The sequence below is a fragment of the Sturnira hondurensis genome, unplaced genomic scaffold (genome assembly GCF_014824575.4).
Source record: "Sturnira hondurensis isolate 20B ecotype Veracruz unplaced genomic scaffold, ASM1482457v3 Scaffold0022910, whole genome shotgun sequence".
Lineage (NCBI taxonomy): Eukaryota > Metazoa > Chordata > Mammalia > Chiroptera > Phyllostomidae > Sturnira > Sturnira hondurensis.
In genome coordinates, this window is record NW_028095541.1 from 5,198,523 (window position 1) to 5,215,538 (window position 17,016).

The following is a 17,016-nucleotide window of genomic DNA, read 5'->3' on the forward strand; positions in this document are numbered from 1 at the left end:
CGAGAGTTGACTTGTCAGCCAACCGCATCACTAAAAACGCTTCCGGGGGTGGGGGTTGGGGAGCCGGAGTTTCAAATGAGTGGCGGGCTCTGTGTGGCGTTGTGGTTGTGTTGTGGTCACCATGGACCCGATCCGGAGCTTGTGTACGAAGCTGCGATCTGTGGCGGTCACCTTGGACCGCGAGACGACGCGGCTCTACCTCGCGCTGGAGGGGGAGGACAATGGTGAGTGGGAAGGGCGGGTTCCGTTTGTGGGAGGGGGTCGACGGTGAAAATGTAGCGCCCAGGGGTCGCCGGGCCACCCTCCTTAATTCCTTCATTTGTCCCCAGGAGCGGCGTGAACTCAGCGTCCTCGGGAAAGGAAAACCGGACTATGCTCTGTAGCCATGAGAAACGGGGACAATGGGAGTAAAACCTAAGTTGAGCTCAGCATGCGCACCTGATTTACACTTGATATGCTTGCTAGTTGCACAGAATCTGTGCTTATCAATAACATACAATAGGAACAAAATTAGGCAGTGCAGCTGTTCAGAATTGTCCTCCACATGTATAGTGAATGACTTGTCTCACCCAGATGGCNGTGAAAATGTAGCGCCCAGGGGTCGCCGGGCCACCCTACTTAATTCCTTCATTTGTTCCCAGGAGCGGCGTGAACTCAGCGTCCTCGGGAAAGGAAAACCGGACTATGCTCTGTAGCCATGAGAAACGGGGACAGTGGGAGTAAAACCTAAGTTGAGCTCAGCATGCGCACCTGATTTACACTTGATATGCTTGCTAGTTGCACAGAATCTGTGCTTATCAATAACATACAATAGGAACAAAATTAGGCAGTGCAGCTGTTCAGAATTGTCCTCCACATGTATAGTGAATGACTTGTCTCACCCAGATGGCCCACAGTTGCCAACACAAACCGTGTGGCCAACACAAATACCAGGACTCACTACGGCTCTTTTTTTATAGGTAACACAAAATTCTTCATTACTAACCTTTGTATTAGGGATTTTTAAAAGTTGCAAGAGTAGTTTAGGCTTCATAAATGTCATTGTAATGTGCCTTAAAATATTGCACCCTGTAGACACAGAGTCCTTTTACTTCAATTATTTTATGAATGGTTATCCAGCCATTTAAAAATATTTATTCTTGTGACTGTAAAAACAGTACAGGGTGGGGCAAAAGTAGGTTTACAGTTGTACGTGAAACATAGATTATTTTTGTTATTATTATTTATTAATTATTGTGTTTTTTCCATATGAACAACTGTAAACCTACTTTTGCCCCACCCTGTATGTGTGCATGGCAAAATGTTGACATACAGAAAAGTGAAAGATATGTCTGTAACTGCACCATCAGAAGACATCACTCAATGTTTTAGTAGCTTTTCTACCATTCTTATTTTTAGAGTTGCTTTGTTCTTTCTTTGATTTTGTTTACATAGTTGAGATAATGCTATAAGATAGGAAATTTTATTAGCATTTTGAATTCTTGATGTGTAGTTGAATTGCTTTCCACAAAGCTTGTGCTAGTTTACCTTCTTACCAACATATTACCTATGTACAAGAATTCTGCATTTTCTTTTGGCTTTATAAGAAAAAGTTGGATTAATTTTTTCAAATTCAGGCCCATATGTATCACAGAAAATACAAAACTGTGAAAATTAGAGAAAATGGCAATTTTCTGGTGGGTTGCCACAAAAATATTTTACCTTTTATGATGTCAGTGATGAGACATTAAATTGGTTGACTTTTTAAACATCTTTATTGAGATGTAAAACATTCACATACCGTAACTGGCCACTTAAAGGATGCAATACAGTGGTTTTTAGTGTATTCAGAGTTGTACAACCACTATCACAATAAATTTAGATTTTCATCACTCCCAAAAGAAACCCCTGTGACTGTTAGCATTTCATAATCCCACCTCTACCTACCACACTAGCCTTATGCAAACACTAATCTACTTTCTTTCTTTATAGATATGCCTATTCTGGGCATTTCATATAAATAGAATCATATAATATGTGGTCTTTTGTGGCTGACTTATTTCATTTAGCATAATGTTGCAAGGGTCATCCATATCAGCGTTCATTAGTAATTCATTTTATTTTATTTTATTTATTTTTACAGTTTGATGTATTTTAATAGCAAACTTACAGGAACAGCACAGAAGACAGACAACATTAAAAGCATACTTGCATGTAGGATAATTCAGAAAAGTATAGTGAATGGATGGAATCTACTGCATGATAAAAATGTTACAAACACCATTTAGTTGCCATCAATAAGAAATTTACTTGTTTTAAAAAATCCAAATGCTGGCATTGTCCAGAAAAATTTAACAGGTTTAGTTATATTTTTATAAAGTTGAACTGCTTGAAACTTGTTCACTGAAACACCTTGACTTGCATTAATGCTTTATGTCCCCGCATTTATATTAAAAAAATTCACACACAAATGAAAATGGAAAAATGGCCAGTACCTGATTTCTGTCCCCTATTTTCCACTTGCAATCATATACTTAGGTACCTTTTTGACCCCATGGAAAAAAAATATTTAACATTAAGAACTACAAATAACAGGAAGAAGAGAATTTTTTTTTAAAGAATGAAATGTTTCCCATCATAGTGGATTCTTTTTTTTTAAAGATTTTATTTATATTTAGAGGGGAAGGGAAGGAGAGAGGGAGAGAAATATCAATGTATGGTTGCCTCTGGTGGGTCCCCTGCTGGGAACTGGCCTGCAACCCAGGCATGTGCCCTGACTGGGAATCGAACTGCAATCATGTGGTTCGCAGGCCCGCGCTCAATCCACTGAGCTACGCCAACCAGGGCCATAGTGGATTCTTAAGCACGTTCTCCACGTATGCGGTGTGCTAGCTGGATGTCTTCTGGCATAATTGTTACATGTTTGGCATGGAAAGCACACAGGTTGGTGTCTTCGAAAAGGCCAACCAGCTAGGCTTCACTCGCCTCCTGCAAAGCACCAATAGCTGCACTCTGGAAGTGCAGATCTGTTTTGAAGTCCTGAGCAATTTCTCGCACCAGACACTGGAAGGGAAGTTTGCGAATCAGAAGTTCAGTGGACTTCTGATAACATCTAATTTCACGAAGTGCCACAGTACCAGGCCTGTAATGATGAGGCTTCTTCACCCCTCCAGTAGAGGGCACACTCTTGCGAGCGGCTTTGGTAGCCAGTTGCTTCCTCGGTGCTTTACCACTGGTCGATTTGCGGGCAGTCTGCTTTGTACGATACATGGTATAGGGACCTCTTTACTTACCCCCCTTCTCCTTTGGCTGGAGCTTGGCGAGCTGGAGGAGGTGCTGGCGCTAGAGAGCTACGGCAGCTGCGAACACCAGTAATTCATTTTATATTCATATGAAAGTTTTTGTGTGAATATGTTTTCAATTCTCTGGGTATACACTTGGAAGTGAATTGCCAGATAAGCCTATGTCTAACTTTTTAAGGAACTGACAAATTTATTTTTTTATGAGCTGCTTATTTTACTCTGCCATGTAAGGACTGGTATCTTTTTCAAAATAATACTGCTAGCAACAAGGTTAATTGAAGAGTACTGATGGCTTAAGTTTGCCAAATGCTTACCTCTGAGACAGTATAAATACGGATTATTAAAGTTGTCTGCTCAAGTATAAAATCTATGCAAAATCCTCATAATAGAAGCAAAATGTTCAAAGGCCAAGAAAAAATTCTTTTACAAGAAAGTGCAACTGCGGGGTCTTTTGAAAGATCTCCTAGATGGTTCTGCAGAAAACTTAGTAGTTTGGCTCAGAAAGTAGAGTTCCTCATGAGGAATTAAAGTTTTTCCTAGAAGAATACAAAAGCAAAATTTCAGGCAGCTTTCTGAAAATAAACATTAGTTTGTGGACCACAATAAAACAAACAGGAACCTATAATAAGGAAGGTGTTCATACTTGCAGTGATTTACACAGGAACTTGACAGAGCTTTTCTCTTTGACCCTAGGCCCTCAGGCCGTCTCATAACCGATCTGTGGCAGTTACAGCACTTGGCCCAGTACTGACAGTGGGCATGCAGCCAATCAGATAAGAGAAGATCAGAAGTGTTCTCATGTGTGTTTTAGTGCTTTTCAAGTCATATCTCAATACTTTAAAATAAATCATTAAAATACACCATCTCTTTGTTATTCTCAGTATTTTACTTAGTTAATGGATAATTATGGTCACAGTGCTCTGTATCAGTCCTCATCAAGGACATTCAGACATGTGGTCAGATTTTCAGCATTCATTTGGCTGCAGCTAGATGATGAAGAAAGTTTTCTGTCACTGGTAGAAACTGTCTTTGCTTTAGTGCCTCCAAATTGAGAACTAGCTTTTCTCTATCACCCCAAAACTTCTGAAAATGGTGCCAGGTTGGCGAAGATTTCTTTTGTTTTCAGGGAAATAGCCTGTATAACTTGGCTTGGGTTTCCCTGGATCTTCTGCATACTTAACAATTAGCTGGCCAATTTCTTTGTGCAGTTTGCCCATTGTCATGACCTCTTGCAAGCGGAGCAGTGGTAATCTCACTGTCTGCCATATTCATAAACATGCCTTAGAGGTCTGATCCACGTCCAAGTCAACAAGTCCGAGGACATAACCTGTGCACATCTGCAGGGCTTCCAGCTCATCAGCATTGAGGTGCAAGTAAGTGCAGTATGGTCCAGCACTGTCAATGCCACACCAGGGCAGGCAGAGTCCTGGTAAACTCCTGGACAGCTTCTGTTTTGGGGTGACAACTGAGATACAGTGTCTTTGACAGAGCCTCCAAAGTATGCTTTTCAGGCACCAAAGTCCTTGCTGAGAAAAGAGCCTTTTTCTTCACTCTGGCATATTCCCTTTGTAAGAACTGCAATGTAGCTCTCCATCTTAATTGGGCTTCCATGTTTCAGGTATATTCTACACAATATCCTAGTGAAGGCGGCGTATTTCTCTGGGTTAAAATCTTTGGCAGTCAGAACAATAGGAAAATTAGTCACCTTTTTCAAAACTGAAGATTCTGGAACTTGCAACTGTTGTGATATAAAACTATGTTCTGTACTGACCAAAGACAAAGGGATGGAGAAGGTTGGTTTCATCTGTAAGGCAGCATTTTCTCAGTAGCAGATTCCTTAAAGTAGCTGTTGTGGAAGGATAACACCACACCCACAGAACTCCATTTACATCCTTTTCACTCCGAGCATCAGCTGTGTCCGCCACCTCAGCCACAGCCATCTGCTGCTGCAGCTGCCAGAACTAACCAATTTTTTCCCAAAGTGGATGCACCATTGTATACTTCCACCAGCAATAAATGGCAGGGGCAAGGGGGGTATTTTATTTTTTTCACATCCTCATCAACATTTGTTATTATCCGTCTTTTTGATTACAGACATCCTAGTATGTATAAGGTAGAAAATCATTGTGATGTGGATTGCATTTCCCTAATGAAAATGCAAAGAAAAAGTCATTGGTTGGCTTTTAACAGGTGGAAGGAGAAGATCTTCAAAGGAGGCACATTTTAGGAAAGAGGAATATAATCCTTTAACAACTGCCCTCACCCTCACTGGTGTAGCTCAGTGGACTGAGGGTGGGCCTGAGAACTAAAGGATCACTGGTTAGTTCCCAGTCAGGGCACATGCCTGGGTTGCGGGCCAGGTCACCAGTAAGGGGTGCATTGTAGGCAACCACACGTTGATGTTTCTCTCTCTTTCTCCCTTCCCCTCTCTATAAATAAATAAATAAATGGATGGATGAATGAATGAATGAATGGATAGAATTTTTTAGGCCTGCTCTTATGTATATATGATCATCTGATTAATAAGAAAGGTGACAGACAGTACAGAGTGTAAAAGATGTCTTTTTAATAAATAGTGCTAGGTCAATTGTACACACATGGAAAAAAAGAATGGATCTTGATCAATTCCAGGTGGATTTTTTCTCTAAATGCGAAAGAGAGCAATAAGCTTTTAGAAGAATGCATTAAGTGTCACTGGCAAAGATTTTTAGAATAGGAATCAAAAAGTGCTCCCCATCAGTGAAAAGGTCCCTTGGTTGGACCATATTGCCATCTCCTCTTCTCCTTCCCTTCCTGATCTGATTGCTGATTATGGAAGTGTTTGCTTTCAAAGGTCATCAGACTATGTACTTGAGATTTCTATACTACTCTGTGTGTATGTTACAGTTTAATAAAAATTTTAAAGAAAGGCCTTAATATTAAGGCCTTTGCGATTAACAGGATATTAATTATAAATAAATATTTACAAGGGTTTTATAATTCTAAGACAATATACTAAATTATATTTTCTATTTTTCCCTCCTTTTCCTTATTGAACTTTTTCCTTTCAATATTCATATTGAAGACTTTGAAGATTATGCAATGAGAATTTTAAATGACCTTCATTCAGAAGTTCGGACTCTAAAGGTACCACTGCTACAGTATTAATTTATCATTTTTATGTGGTAATTTTAAAAATCTAAATAAACTTAGCCAAAAGTTGGAGAAATTTTAATATGCTTTCTTTCTTCCTAAAAGGATAATGTTAATATTCTTCTTGATAAAGCAAGTTTGGAAAGTCAAGAAAGCACTGGCTTCATTAAGGCAACAAAAGTACTGATGAAAAAAAATTCAGCGGATATCATGAAAATAAGAGAGTTTTTCCAGAAGTATGGATATAATCAATGTGCCAAGAAAAATTCAGGTGTGAATAACCTGTATTTTGGAGCATTGTTTTAGTATCAAAGAGAAAGGGCAACATGATTCAGTAAGACTATTTTTCGCCTGGCTTTGGTTTGTAGTTCTTGCTCTGCCATTATGTGACCATCATTTGATCATTTATTCAGCAACCACTGTGCTGGTTGCAGTGCTGATCAGTGGTGCAGTATACAGTTCTTGCTGTCCTTTCCAAAATGCTGGATGAGAACTAACAGTGCTAGATACAAGAACAGTACAAAATATACGTATTTATGTTATTTCAGTGTAGTTGGTTTCTAGTTAGCTCTGCTAGTAAATGAGAGACTGATCCTCAGGCATGTTTTATTTTTCTTATTCTCAAGTTCCTCTTCTGTAGAATGAGATTATTTTTGCCTATATAAATTGTGGAGGTTGTTTTCAATTTTAAAATTCTAGTGAAGGGGAGTATGGCGTAGTGGTTTTAAATTCAGAGCCAGACTGCCTGAGTTCAAATCTCTGATTCCACTTTACTAAATGCATTGTCTTTGATCATCTGCTTAGCCTGGTACCTCAGTTTTTCATTTGTAAAGTGGAAATGAAATCATCTCTACCTCTCAGGTTGTATTAGGATTAAATAAGATAAAACTTACTGAGAACAGTACCTGGCATGTTAATCAGCAGGTGATAACTGTTGTTCCTTTACCTTAGGTTGACCTATTTCAGTGAGCTTCAGTGTCATTTCCATTATGAGAGTAATCTTTTACATGAGTAAAACAATTAATTTCAACAGATATGTACTGAGAATGTGTATGGAAGTTATGTAAACAGTCCACATAGTGTAATGTAAGCAATTCAGCTGCCTTTGGTGTGCATGAGCCATGGATTCAAACACTGGCTCCACTGTCTATATACTCTGTACTTGTGTGACCTGGACAGTTTCTCTCAATTGCTTTCCCCACTTATGTAATGGGGGTGATTGTGGTGATGATTTTATTTTATTAATCTCATCAATGACAGCCTTGTGATAAGTACAAGATGTTTTTGGTAGTTGTAACATTTCAGAATTAAGAATCAGCAGCCAGCTCTTACAAGGGCCAAAAACCATGAAATCAGAGTTTATTATAACTTCTTTTTTAATGTATCTTGGTTTATGCACAAAAATAGTACTTTATCCTGCTTAACTTCCAGTTGCTGATCAAAACAAAGTGTGTATCTCCTCCCTCCAGTCTGTTGGATATCTTAGCTGGTCAAATAAGTGTACAGCCCAAATTTACCCATTTTCTCTTCTTTTGGACCCAAAAGATTCTGACAGGGAACTCCACCAGTATCTGATAGACCCTATTTCAACCATAGACCTTTCTTTAAAAGATGGAGAAAACAGAAACAAAAAAGGACTTGGCATTGAAGGTGCTATTCTGGATCATCTAACTCCAACTTCAGTTCCATACCAAATTCATTCACCAATAATGTACCCAGGAAATTACGAAGGACTATGGGGGAAAGTAGAGTTGTTATTCAATTATTTAGTCAGAAGTGCTCAGTGTAGTGGTTAAGCATTAGGGTTTAGAGCCAGATATAACCCTATTAAACGTTGAGGAAATACGTATCTTTCTAATGCTGTTCTGTTATTTCTCACTAGGCTTTTGATACTTGTGTTCTAGACTGACAGGATTAAAATTTATCTATGTATATAACAGTATTTTCTTTTCAGGCACCTATGAGTTAAATATCAAAAGTAATATTTTTAATGTTAAATATAGATTGTGTTAAGAACAATGGCTAAATTACATTAACTGGGGAATTAAGGAAATCAGACGTATTTGTGGGTATTGATTTTTCATCTTTTTAACACTTTAGTTTACTTCCTTTCTCTAATGTCAGGGATATGGGTGGACAAGAGGTTCATGTCAGAAATATCCTAAAGGTAGAAGTAAAATAAAGCTTTAGAGACTAAGGACAGAATCAGGACTTTTGCTGATTTTGCATATTTCAAATGAAATTGTTTTATGTGCTTTTAGTACTTGAGATTTCCTGATTTAATGTTTGAACAGAATATGACCTTCTTTTCTCCCAGAGGATGAGCAAGAAGTTGTTGACTCTAAACCAGAGTCCATTAGGGATGAAAATCTTCAAAAGTCTGATGTGAAGCATGATATATCTAACAACGGGGACAACAGTAATGTTGTTCCAACCAGCTCTGTTTCTGAGAAGATTCCATGTAGTCCACAACTTTCAGATTTTGGACTTGAGCGGTACCTGATATCTCAAGTTCCACTGAACCCTCCACAGGCAGTAAGCAACCAAAAGGAAGAGCCAAAAATGTTAACTCCATCTTCCAAACAATCACTAGTTAAAGTACTAAAAACTCCAAAATGTGTACTAAATATGGACGATTTTGAGTGTGTGACTCCTAAATTAGAGCATTTTGGTATCTCTGAATATACTATGTGTTTGAATGAAGATTACACAATGGAACTTAAAAATGTGAAGAATAAAAGGTAAGCAGCTTTCTTAAAAGGCACATTTTATCTAACTTTGTCTTTTCTATTCATTGACTTTTTTCCTAGAAAAAATAGAATGTTTCAGACAATGGAGTTTTCAGATACTTCTTATTTCAGACTTTCTTGAATCACTAATTGTATTAATAAAGTGTGAGCTATTGTGTTTTGGGGGGGGTTGTTTTGTTTTGTTTTGTTTTAAGGTAAGACTCCACAGAAGGAGTGACACAGTCCTAAAGAAAAAAAATGATATTTGGTGAGATAGAGAAGCAAAGGTAAAATTAGTAAGAATTTTAGGACTGTGTAATTTTAGGACTGTGTAAATGTAACTACTCCTTAACAGGTAAGTGAGATCTCAGTGCTGCCACCAGGTAGAAACAAGGTGGAGGGCCAGATTTGGCCCACAAGCCTTGTGTTTGCCACCTGTGTAATAGACATTAAAATATATAAAGCCATAGTAAGTAAAACAGTATAAAACTTCAGGGAATGGACCTATAACTGGAACAAAATAGCCTAGGAACAGAGCAGTTTATAATGAGTTAAACTTATGGCTTTCCTTGTAAGTCAGAACTTCTTAATCTACTTCTAAGTCAAAACTGACAGTTTTGACTTAGAAGTAGATTAAGAAGTTCTGACTTAACCTTTTCTCAGCCATGTTTATACATTTAAAAAAAATGTTCTATGGGCCTTCTGTTCCATAAAATAGGACTGAATGTTTGTCCAGACTTGATGATTTATAATAAGATTAAATTTTCCAAGAGGTTTAGTAATACTTTTTTATAACCTTATAATTTCTCTATTAATCATGCCAGTGAGGAAGTCATAAAAACAGAACCAATGTCCAGTGATAGTGCCACTTCTGACATAATGAACAACCAATTGGAAAAAAATGGTAAGCGTGGAAATCTAGTTACTTCTCAGCTCAGCTATGCTCTTTGCAGATGATCTTTGTACAAAAATGGTTCTCTCACCATAGGTATTCTAATAGCCTCACTCAGTTGGTGACCTCGAGTTCTATTAAGAACCATTCCATTCACATTCAGTATATCATACAAGAGAAAGATATATAATTTTCTGACTTGATTTTCATAATCTTCCTTATTACATTCAGCATTTACCAGTTTTTGTAATATTTTAACTTGCATATAAATATATATATTTATTCACCATTTAAAAATATATTTTATTGATTATGCTATTACAGTTGTCCCATTTTTTTCCCCCTTTATTCCCCTCTGCGCTGCACCTCCCCTCCCACCCATACTCCCTGACTGGCCCCTTAGTTCATGTCCATAGGTCATATAAGTTCTTTGGCTTCTACATTTCCTATACTATTCTTAACCTCCCCCTGTCTTTTTTTACCTAACAATTACGCTTCTCATTCCCTGTACCTTTTTCCCCATTGATAGCCCTCCCTACTGATAACCCTCCATGTGATCTTCATTTCTGTGATTCTGTTCCTGTTCTAGTTGTTTGCTTAATTTGTTTTTTTTGTTTTTTAGGTTCAGTTCTTGATAAGTGTGAGTTTATCATTTTACTGTTCATAGTTTTTGATCTTCTATTTCTTAAATAAGTCCCTTTAACATTCCATATAATAAGGGCTGAGTAATGATGAACTCCTTTAACTTTACTTTATCTGGTAACTTTACCTGGGAAGCACTTTATCTGCCCTTCTATCCTAAATGATAGCGTTGCTGGATAGCGTATTCTTGGATATAGGTCCTAGACTTTCATGACTTGGAATACTTCTTTCCAGCCCCTTCTTGCTTGCAAGGTTTCTTTGGAGAAAGCAGCTGAGAGTTTAATGGGCAATCATTTGTAGGTAACTCTCTCCTTTTCTCTTGCTGCTTTTAATACTCTCCTTCTCTTTAATCTTGGTTAATGTAATTAAGATGTGCCTTGGTGTATGCTTCCTTGGATCCAACTCCTTTGGGACTCCCTGAGCTTCCTGGACATCCTGGAAGTCTTTTTTCTTTGCCAGATTAAGGAAATTCTCCTTCATTATTTTTTTAAATAAGTTTTCCATTTCTTGCTGTACCTCTTCTGCTGGCACCCCTATGATTTGGATATTGGAACTTTTAAAGTTGTCCTGGAGGTTCCAAAGCCTCTCCCTTTTCTGAATTCTTATTTCTTCATTCTGTTCCAGTTGAATGTTTATTTTTTCCTTTTGTTCCAAATTGTCGATTTGAATCCTGGTTTCCTTCCAGTCACCTTTGGTTCCCTGTACATTTTCCTTTATTTCACCTTTCATAGCCTTCACTATTGCTTTATTTTGAGATGATGCTAAAACATTTCTGTGAGCATCCTGCTTACTAGTGTTTTGAACTCTGCATCTGATAGGTTGGCTATCTCTTCATCACTTAGTTCTATTTTCGGAGCTTTGATCTGCTCTTTCATTTGGGCCCTTTTTTCTTTCTTTTGTGGTCTCTCCACCTGCTACATAGTAAGGGGTGGAGCCTTAGGTATTCACCAAGGTGGGGCAACCCATGTCTATGCTTTGTGGGGGAGGGGTCTGAGAGGGAACAATGCTTTATGATTATGGTATTTCTCTCCCTCTCTTTCTCCCTCACTTCTGCTCTGTAAATAAAATCTTTAAAAAACAAAAAATAAAACACACAAATTATATTGGCAGGAATAACTTAGAAGTTGAAATCTGTGTTTCAAATATTTATTTTCATGCAATTGTATATCTTTTAGATGCCAAATGTACAAAGTCTCCCTTGGCTCCTACGTTCTCTACTCCAGGTTTGAAAATTCCTTCTACAGAGAGCAATACAGCCTTGGTAAATTTTCATAAAATTGAAAGCCCTAATATTGTTCCTAATGACACAGATACAGTACTGTTTCTGAACTCAGTCTGTTTAAAAACTTAGAATAATGCATATTTTAATTTTATATTTACTGCATACTTATGGAGGGTAATTTAGCAGCATTTATCAAGAGCTTTACATTTTTTCACACCTTTTAACCATGTCTCAGAATTTATTCCTAAGGCTTACTGGGACATATTTACTATACCAAGTAAGTTATTTTTAAGAGCAAAACAAAGTCTAAATGTCAAATGTTAGAGAGGAAGTGAGATACATTAAACTATATCAGTAAAAATCCAGTGTTTTACCTAACTATCAGTAAAAATCCAGTGTTACCTAACTATCTTTTGAAAAACAGGTTTTTTGAGAAATATTTAATTATATGGAAAATGACATGTATGTGTATATACATATACACACCCATATACAATAGTCCTCTCTTATCCACGTTTTTTTTTTGTTTTCTGTGGTTTCACTTACCTGTGGTAAACCACCGTCTGAAAATATTAAATGGCATATTCCAGAAATAAACAGGTCATAAGTTTTCAATTGTGCTCCTTTGAGTAGAGTGATACAGTCTCTCACCCTCCCGCTCCATCCCATCTGGGATATGAATCATTCCTTTTTCTAGCATGTCCACACTGGATACCATCCTCCTGTTTTAATCACTTAGTAGCTGTCTCAGTTATCAAGTCAACAGTCAAGGTATCACAGTGCTTGTGTTCCGGTCACATAACCTTTATTACAGTATATTGTTAAAATTGCTCTATTTTATTATTAGTTATTACTGATCTCTTACTGTGCCTAATTTATAAATTAAACTTTATTATAGGTTTATAGGTATAGGAAAAACATTGTATATATAGGATTCAGTTCTATCTGGGGTTTCATGCATCTACTGAGGATCTTGGAACATATTCCCTGTGGATAATGGGGGACTATTATATTTTAAGGAAAAAGAGTAAATAGTAACAAACCAAAATGCAGGTATTTATGGGTCAATTTTTCCCCAAAATTTTCCCTGGTGAAAAAAGTGTAATAAAAAGCCTCATCCTTTTTTAAAATTTTTTTTAAGCTGTTTTATTTATTTTTAGACAGAGGGAAAGGGAAGGAGGGAGGGAGAGAAACATCAATGTGTGGTTGCCTCTCACGTGCCCCTTACTGGGGACGTGGCCTGCAACCCAGGCATGTGCCCTGACTGGGAATCAAACCAGCAACCCTTTGGTTCGCAGGTCACACTCAATCCACTGAGCTACATCAGCTAGGGCACCTCATCCTTTTTTAATTTTGATATGCACAATTAAGACAGCCCATGTGGTAGGTAGACCAAGCCACCTAACAGAACTTTCTCCAGTGATGGAGATGTGCTGTATTCCATGTGCCCAGTATGGTAGCTACCAGTCATAGCCAGCTATTGAGCACATAAAGTGTGACAAGTGCATCTATGGAACTAATTTTTTTTTTTTTTTTATTAAATTTGACCAGCCCCAGGTGGCTGTGGCTCCTGTGTTGGACACTAGCTGTAAAGAAATAAAATCCTGGGCTTCCCTGAGATAGGCTTTCCTCCTCTTGGGGGTGAGGGCCTGTGGTAACTTGCTCATTTGTGCTGTGACTGTCATCTGGCCCAGTTAGTGTTGTCTGACATTAGGGGGGTAAATCATATAAATGTGGGGTTCAGTTTATTTTTCATATTAAGCTCTAGCTCAGCCTTTATTGGTAATGGAGATAGTACTTTTGTTTTACCTATGCCATTTCTTTGTTTTCTTGATTTTATTTAGTACTGAATCAGGGAAGAGGGAGTCATTTATGGCCTATTTAGCAACCCCAACAGAACTAGTAATTATTATTTACATTATACCACCATAATTTAATGATTTATTTTTTATTCATTAGGTATCCACAGGTTATCAAATATCAGGAACAAATAGTTCATCAGATGATTTGGAAGTGAAAGACTGTACATCATTAATTTTAAATTCAGACAAGTACTTTGAGAATTGTGTCGCTGCTTCTTCCCCTGTGATTTCTTCTTATGAGAATATGCTCAGAACACCCACACCTCCAAAAGTAACTACAATTCCAGAAGATGTTCTCCAGGTTATTTTCCAGGCTATTTTTTACAATACATTTATTTCAAAGTTAGGTATTTATATAATCTCTAGTGTAAACTATGATTTATTATTGGACTATGTACTGGTTTGGGTATTGAAAAAAATCTAAATTCTGGGATCCTAGGCCTTTCTTAGACAACCTGGCCAAGAGTCTTCTGAACTGAACAAAAGCTAGTGCTGTCCTCATATTTGTATGCTATCAGGGCATTTTCTCCTCAACTTCATATTCAGAAATGTATTCTTACCATATTTTCTAATAGTTGTCCAGCTGTGGTGGTCATGTTGACCATTGTTTCCATGGGAGGTGTTGCTGGCCAAGTCAGGAATGTCATTTACCTTACAGTTCTCCAGAGGAAGGGGGGAATTATGAGTAACTTACATTAGTGTTTCTTGAACTTCCGATGTCTTAGATCTCAGTTTGAAAAACACTGCTTTAAATATGTTACAATCTCCAACTCTTTAGTATAACCTCATTTACTACTAGTCAACTGCTAACTTATAACAACTGACAAATCTAAATAACCACCATTCTGATTCTTTGAGCTTTCGCACCCCCCCCCCCCAGGAGTTGCAGTGTTGGACCATTATAATAACCATTCTAGCAACCTTCCTAGGTTATGGAAAGCTATGAGAGAGATAAAACTACTTGGCAAAATATCCAAATGCAGTTAGAACAGACTCATCCTAAGATATTAGTAAAGGGTTTATTACCCTCCTTTTTCTATCTTTTCTTTTTTTTCTGGGCATTATAATTGAGTAAGGAGCAACTTCTGTCTATAAGGCATTATATACAGTTCCATTTCCCCTTTTATTTCTATGTTAAAAGAAGGAAACCTTGTCAATCATAGCTGGTACTTCAGACTTTTTATAATCTATATAACTAGCGATCTTTTGAGTATTTATTTTGCCTCATTCCTGACTATGTTTTCCCTAATATCTTTGTAAAGGCTTAATTTGTTCACACGGACACACTGTTGCTCATTTCCATTATTCCCAGTGTACATTTTAGAAGGCTTTATCAAGCCTCCACAGGCAAGTTAAATCTCTAATATTGCCATCATTTCTGTGGTGTTGAGCTGTGCTGATAATAGATTCTTACTGTTTTCAAACAACCCATACCTTCAAGTTTTCCTTGGGTTTCTTGAATGTTTTATAACACCTTCCAAATTTATGTTGTTCATATGATTTAATAAAAACCATTTTGCTTGATTTTTTTTAGATTTTATCAAAATACAACCCAAATCTAGCTACTACTCCAGTAGCAGTTAAGGCCATGCCTCCCAGCAAACCATTCCTCAATAGATGCGAAGGACAAAACAGCTGAGATGTTGGCAAACAAAGACAAATGAAAGTGAGTTATGTTTACCATTCTAAAGAAAATGTATTTTGGCCCTGGCTGGTGTAGCTCGGTGGATTGAGCACACGCCTGTGAACCAGAGGATCGCGGTTCAATTCCCAGTCAGGGCACATGCCTGGGTTGCAGGCTGGTTCCCTGCAGGCCAACTCCCAGCAGGGGATGCACAAAAGGCAACCATACATTGATGTTTCTCTTCCTCTCTCCTTCCCCTCTAAAGATACATAAATAAATAAAATCTTAAAAAAAAAAGATGTATTTTGCTGTGTATAATGCACACTCTTTGCCCAAATTTTTCAGGGAAAAATAGGATGTGCATTATACATGGTTATAATGGTTACATATCATGGGCATAACAACCCCATGTATAATGTACATAAAAATGTGGGTGTGCATTATATACAGCAAAATATGATACTTAATCATTTGAGGAGAACATCTGAAAATTAGCATTTGAATGGTTGTAAAAATATCTTTAATTGATATTTGGCAGCTTGGGTTAGCAGCCTATGTCTATGTGTAAAACTTGTGATCTCTAAATCTGGCTCCCACAGTAGCAAGTTCGATTGATAATCATTGGGAATCTATCCCTCATTGTTTTATAGAAAGTGTGAAACTATATAACCACAGTGTTATATCATTTGTTGATGGTTATTAATTTTACCTGATTTTTTTGTGTCCTTTTGCAGAAATTCTAATTGATCCATCCATCTATCATAGAAACTGAATAGAATGAGTTGAAAGCAAAGCTGGACTTTTTCACTTTCCCATGTCTCATCTAAAAACCAACCCATATCAAAGATGGGCCTGGACACTGATGTCATCATACATTTTGTATTAAGTTTTGATTTAGTTTAACCTCAGTATTGTTGAGATATAGTTCAGTAATCCAGTTTTTAAATAACATTATTATTTCAATGATTTCAGATTTACGGTACCTAATCTAACAATGGACTAAGTAATACTACTAGGAAGCGGGATCAATAATTTTTCAAATTTAAGTGTCATTGTTTACAAGTCAAATAAGGTCACCTCCACTCTTCTCCGAGCTGGATAGTTACTATTGTCTGCTAGACACCACTTCTCCCTTAACCCCAATTCTGCCCTTCCCCTGTCCCCTCCATGACTGTCCCCGAGCCTCTTACACCTTTTATTTCAACATCTCTCTTTTAAAACATAGTTGTTTACAAAGGACAGCGTCATTTAGGAAAAGAAGAATTTACAGGCCAGGATAACTGCACTGTAGTAGGTCTCAGATATTGGAATCAGGGACTCACCTGCTGTCAGGATGTATTTCTTTCTTTTTACTCCCAAATTTACTTGGTGTCCATTTCATCAGGTCAGCTCAGCTCTTTCCACACAGGGTACTGGCCTCTCCAAGTTCCCTTCCAGTGGCTACCCAGACCCTGAGACCACACACTCTGAAGACTCTGATGCCTCTTCCTGGGCCAAGTGCCCTTCTCCAGACTGTCAGTCAGCTGTGGCCACAAGAACCAAAAGACTGTGTCTAGAACCACCTGATAGCCTCACACCTTCCAGTATAAGTACAACTGAATAGTAATTTTATCCAAGTTCATGAAAGTACTT

The 17,016-nt window shown here is 37.6% G+C and overlaps 1 protein-coding gene and 2 pseudogenes across 4 annotated transcripts; 1 reads left to right on the forward strand and 2 right to left on the reverse strand.

Annotated features, from left to right (window-relative positions):
• Positions 1-56: 56 nt before the first annotated feature.
• Positions 57-16,913, forward strand: SKA3 (spindle and kinetochore associated complex subunit 3). Of its 4 annotated transcripts, none has more exons than XM_037037093.1 (9): positions 59-224; positions 6,346-6,407; positions 6,519-6,684; positions 8,731-9,154; positions 9,967-10,046; positions 11,852-11,937; positions 13,858-14,061; positions 15,295-15,426; positions 16,608-16,913. In XM_037037093.1, exons 1-8 carry the CDS (start codon positions 122-124, stop codon positions 15,397-15,399), a joined length of 1,230 nt encoding a protein of 409 aa, XP_036892988.1. In that variant the 5' UTR covers positions 59-121; the 3' UTR covers positions 15,400-15,426; positions 16,608-16,913. The 4 variants fall into 4 exon arrangements, with proteins under 4 accessions (XP_036892987.1, XP_036892988.1, XP_036892990.1 ...); XM_037037095.1 differs by having other exon boundaries at positions 16,769-16,913; XM_037037094.1 differs by lacking the exon at positions 16,608-16,913 and adding an exon at positions 16,119-16,345.
• On the reverse strand, positions 2,832-3,332 carry LOC118980477 (histone H3.3A-like; annotated as a pseudogene).
• Positions 3,999-5,145, reverse strand: LOC118980476 (putative DENN domain-containing protein 10 B; annotated as a pseudogene).
• Positions 16,914-17,016: the final 103 nt, after the last annotated feature.

Bases quoted from the DNA above. Each gene is read 5' to 3' on its own strand.
- SKA3 (XM_037037092.1), top strand. From the start codon at position 122: ATGGACCCGATCCGGAGCTTGTGTACGAAGCTGCGATCTGTGGCGGTC. The intron at 10,047-11,851 runs GTAAGCGTGGAA...TATATCTTTTAG, and splicing joins CAACCAATTGGAAAAAAATG to ATGCCAAATGTACAAAGTCT. The intron at 11,938-13,857 runs GTAAATTTTCAT...TTTATTCATTAG, and splicing joins CAGAGAGCAATACAGCCTTG to GTATCCACAGGTTATCAAAT.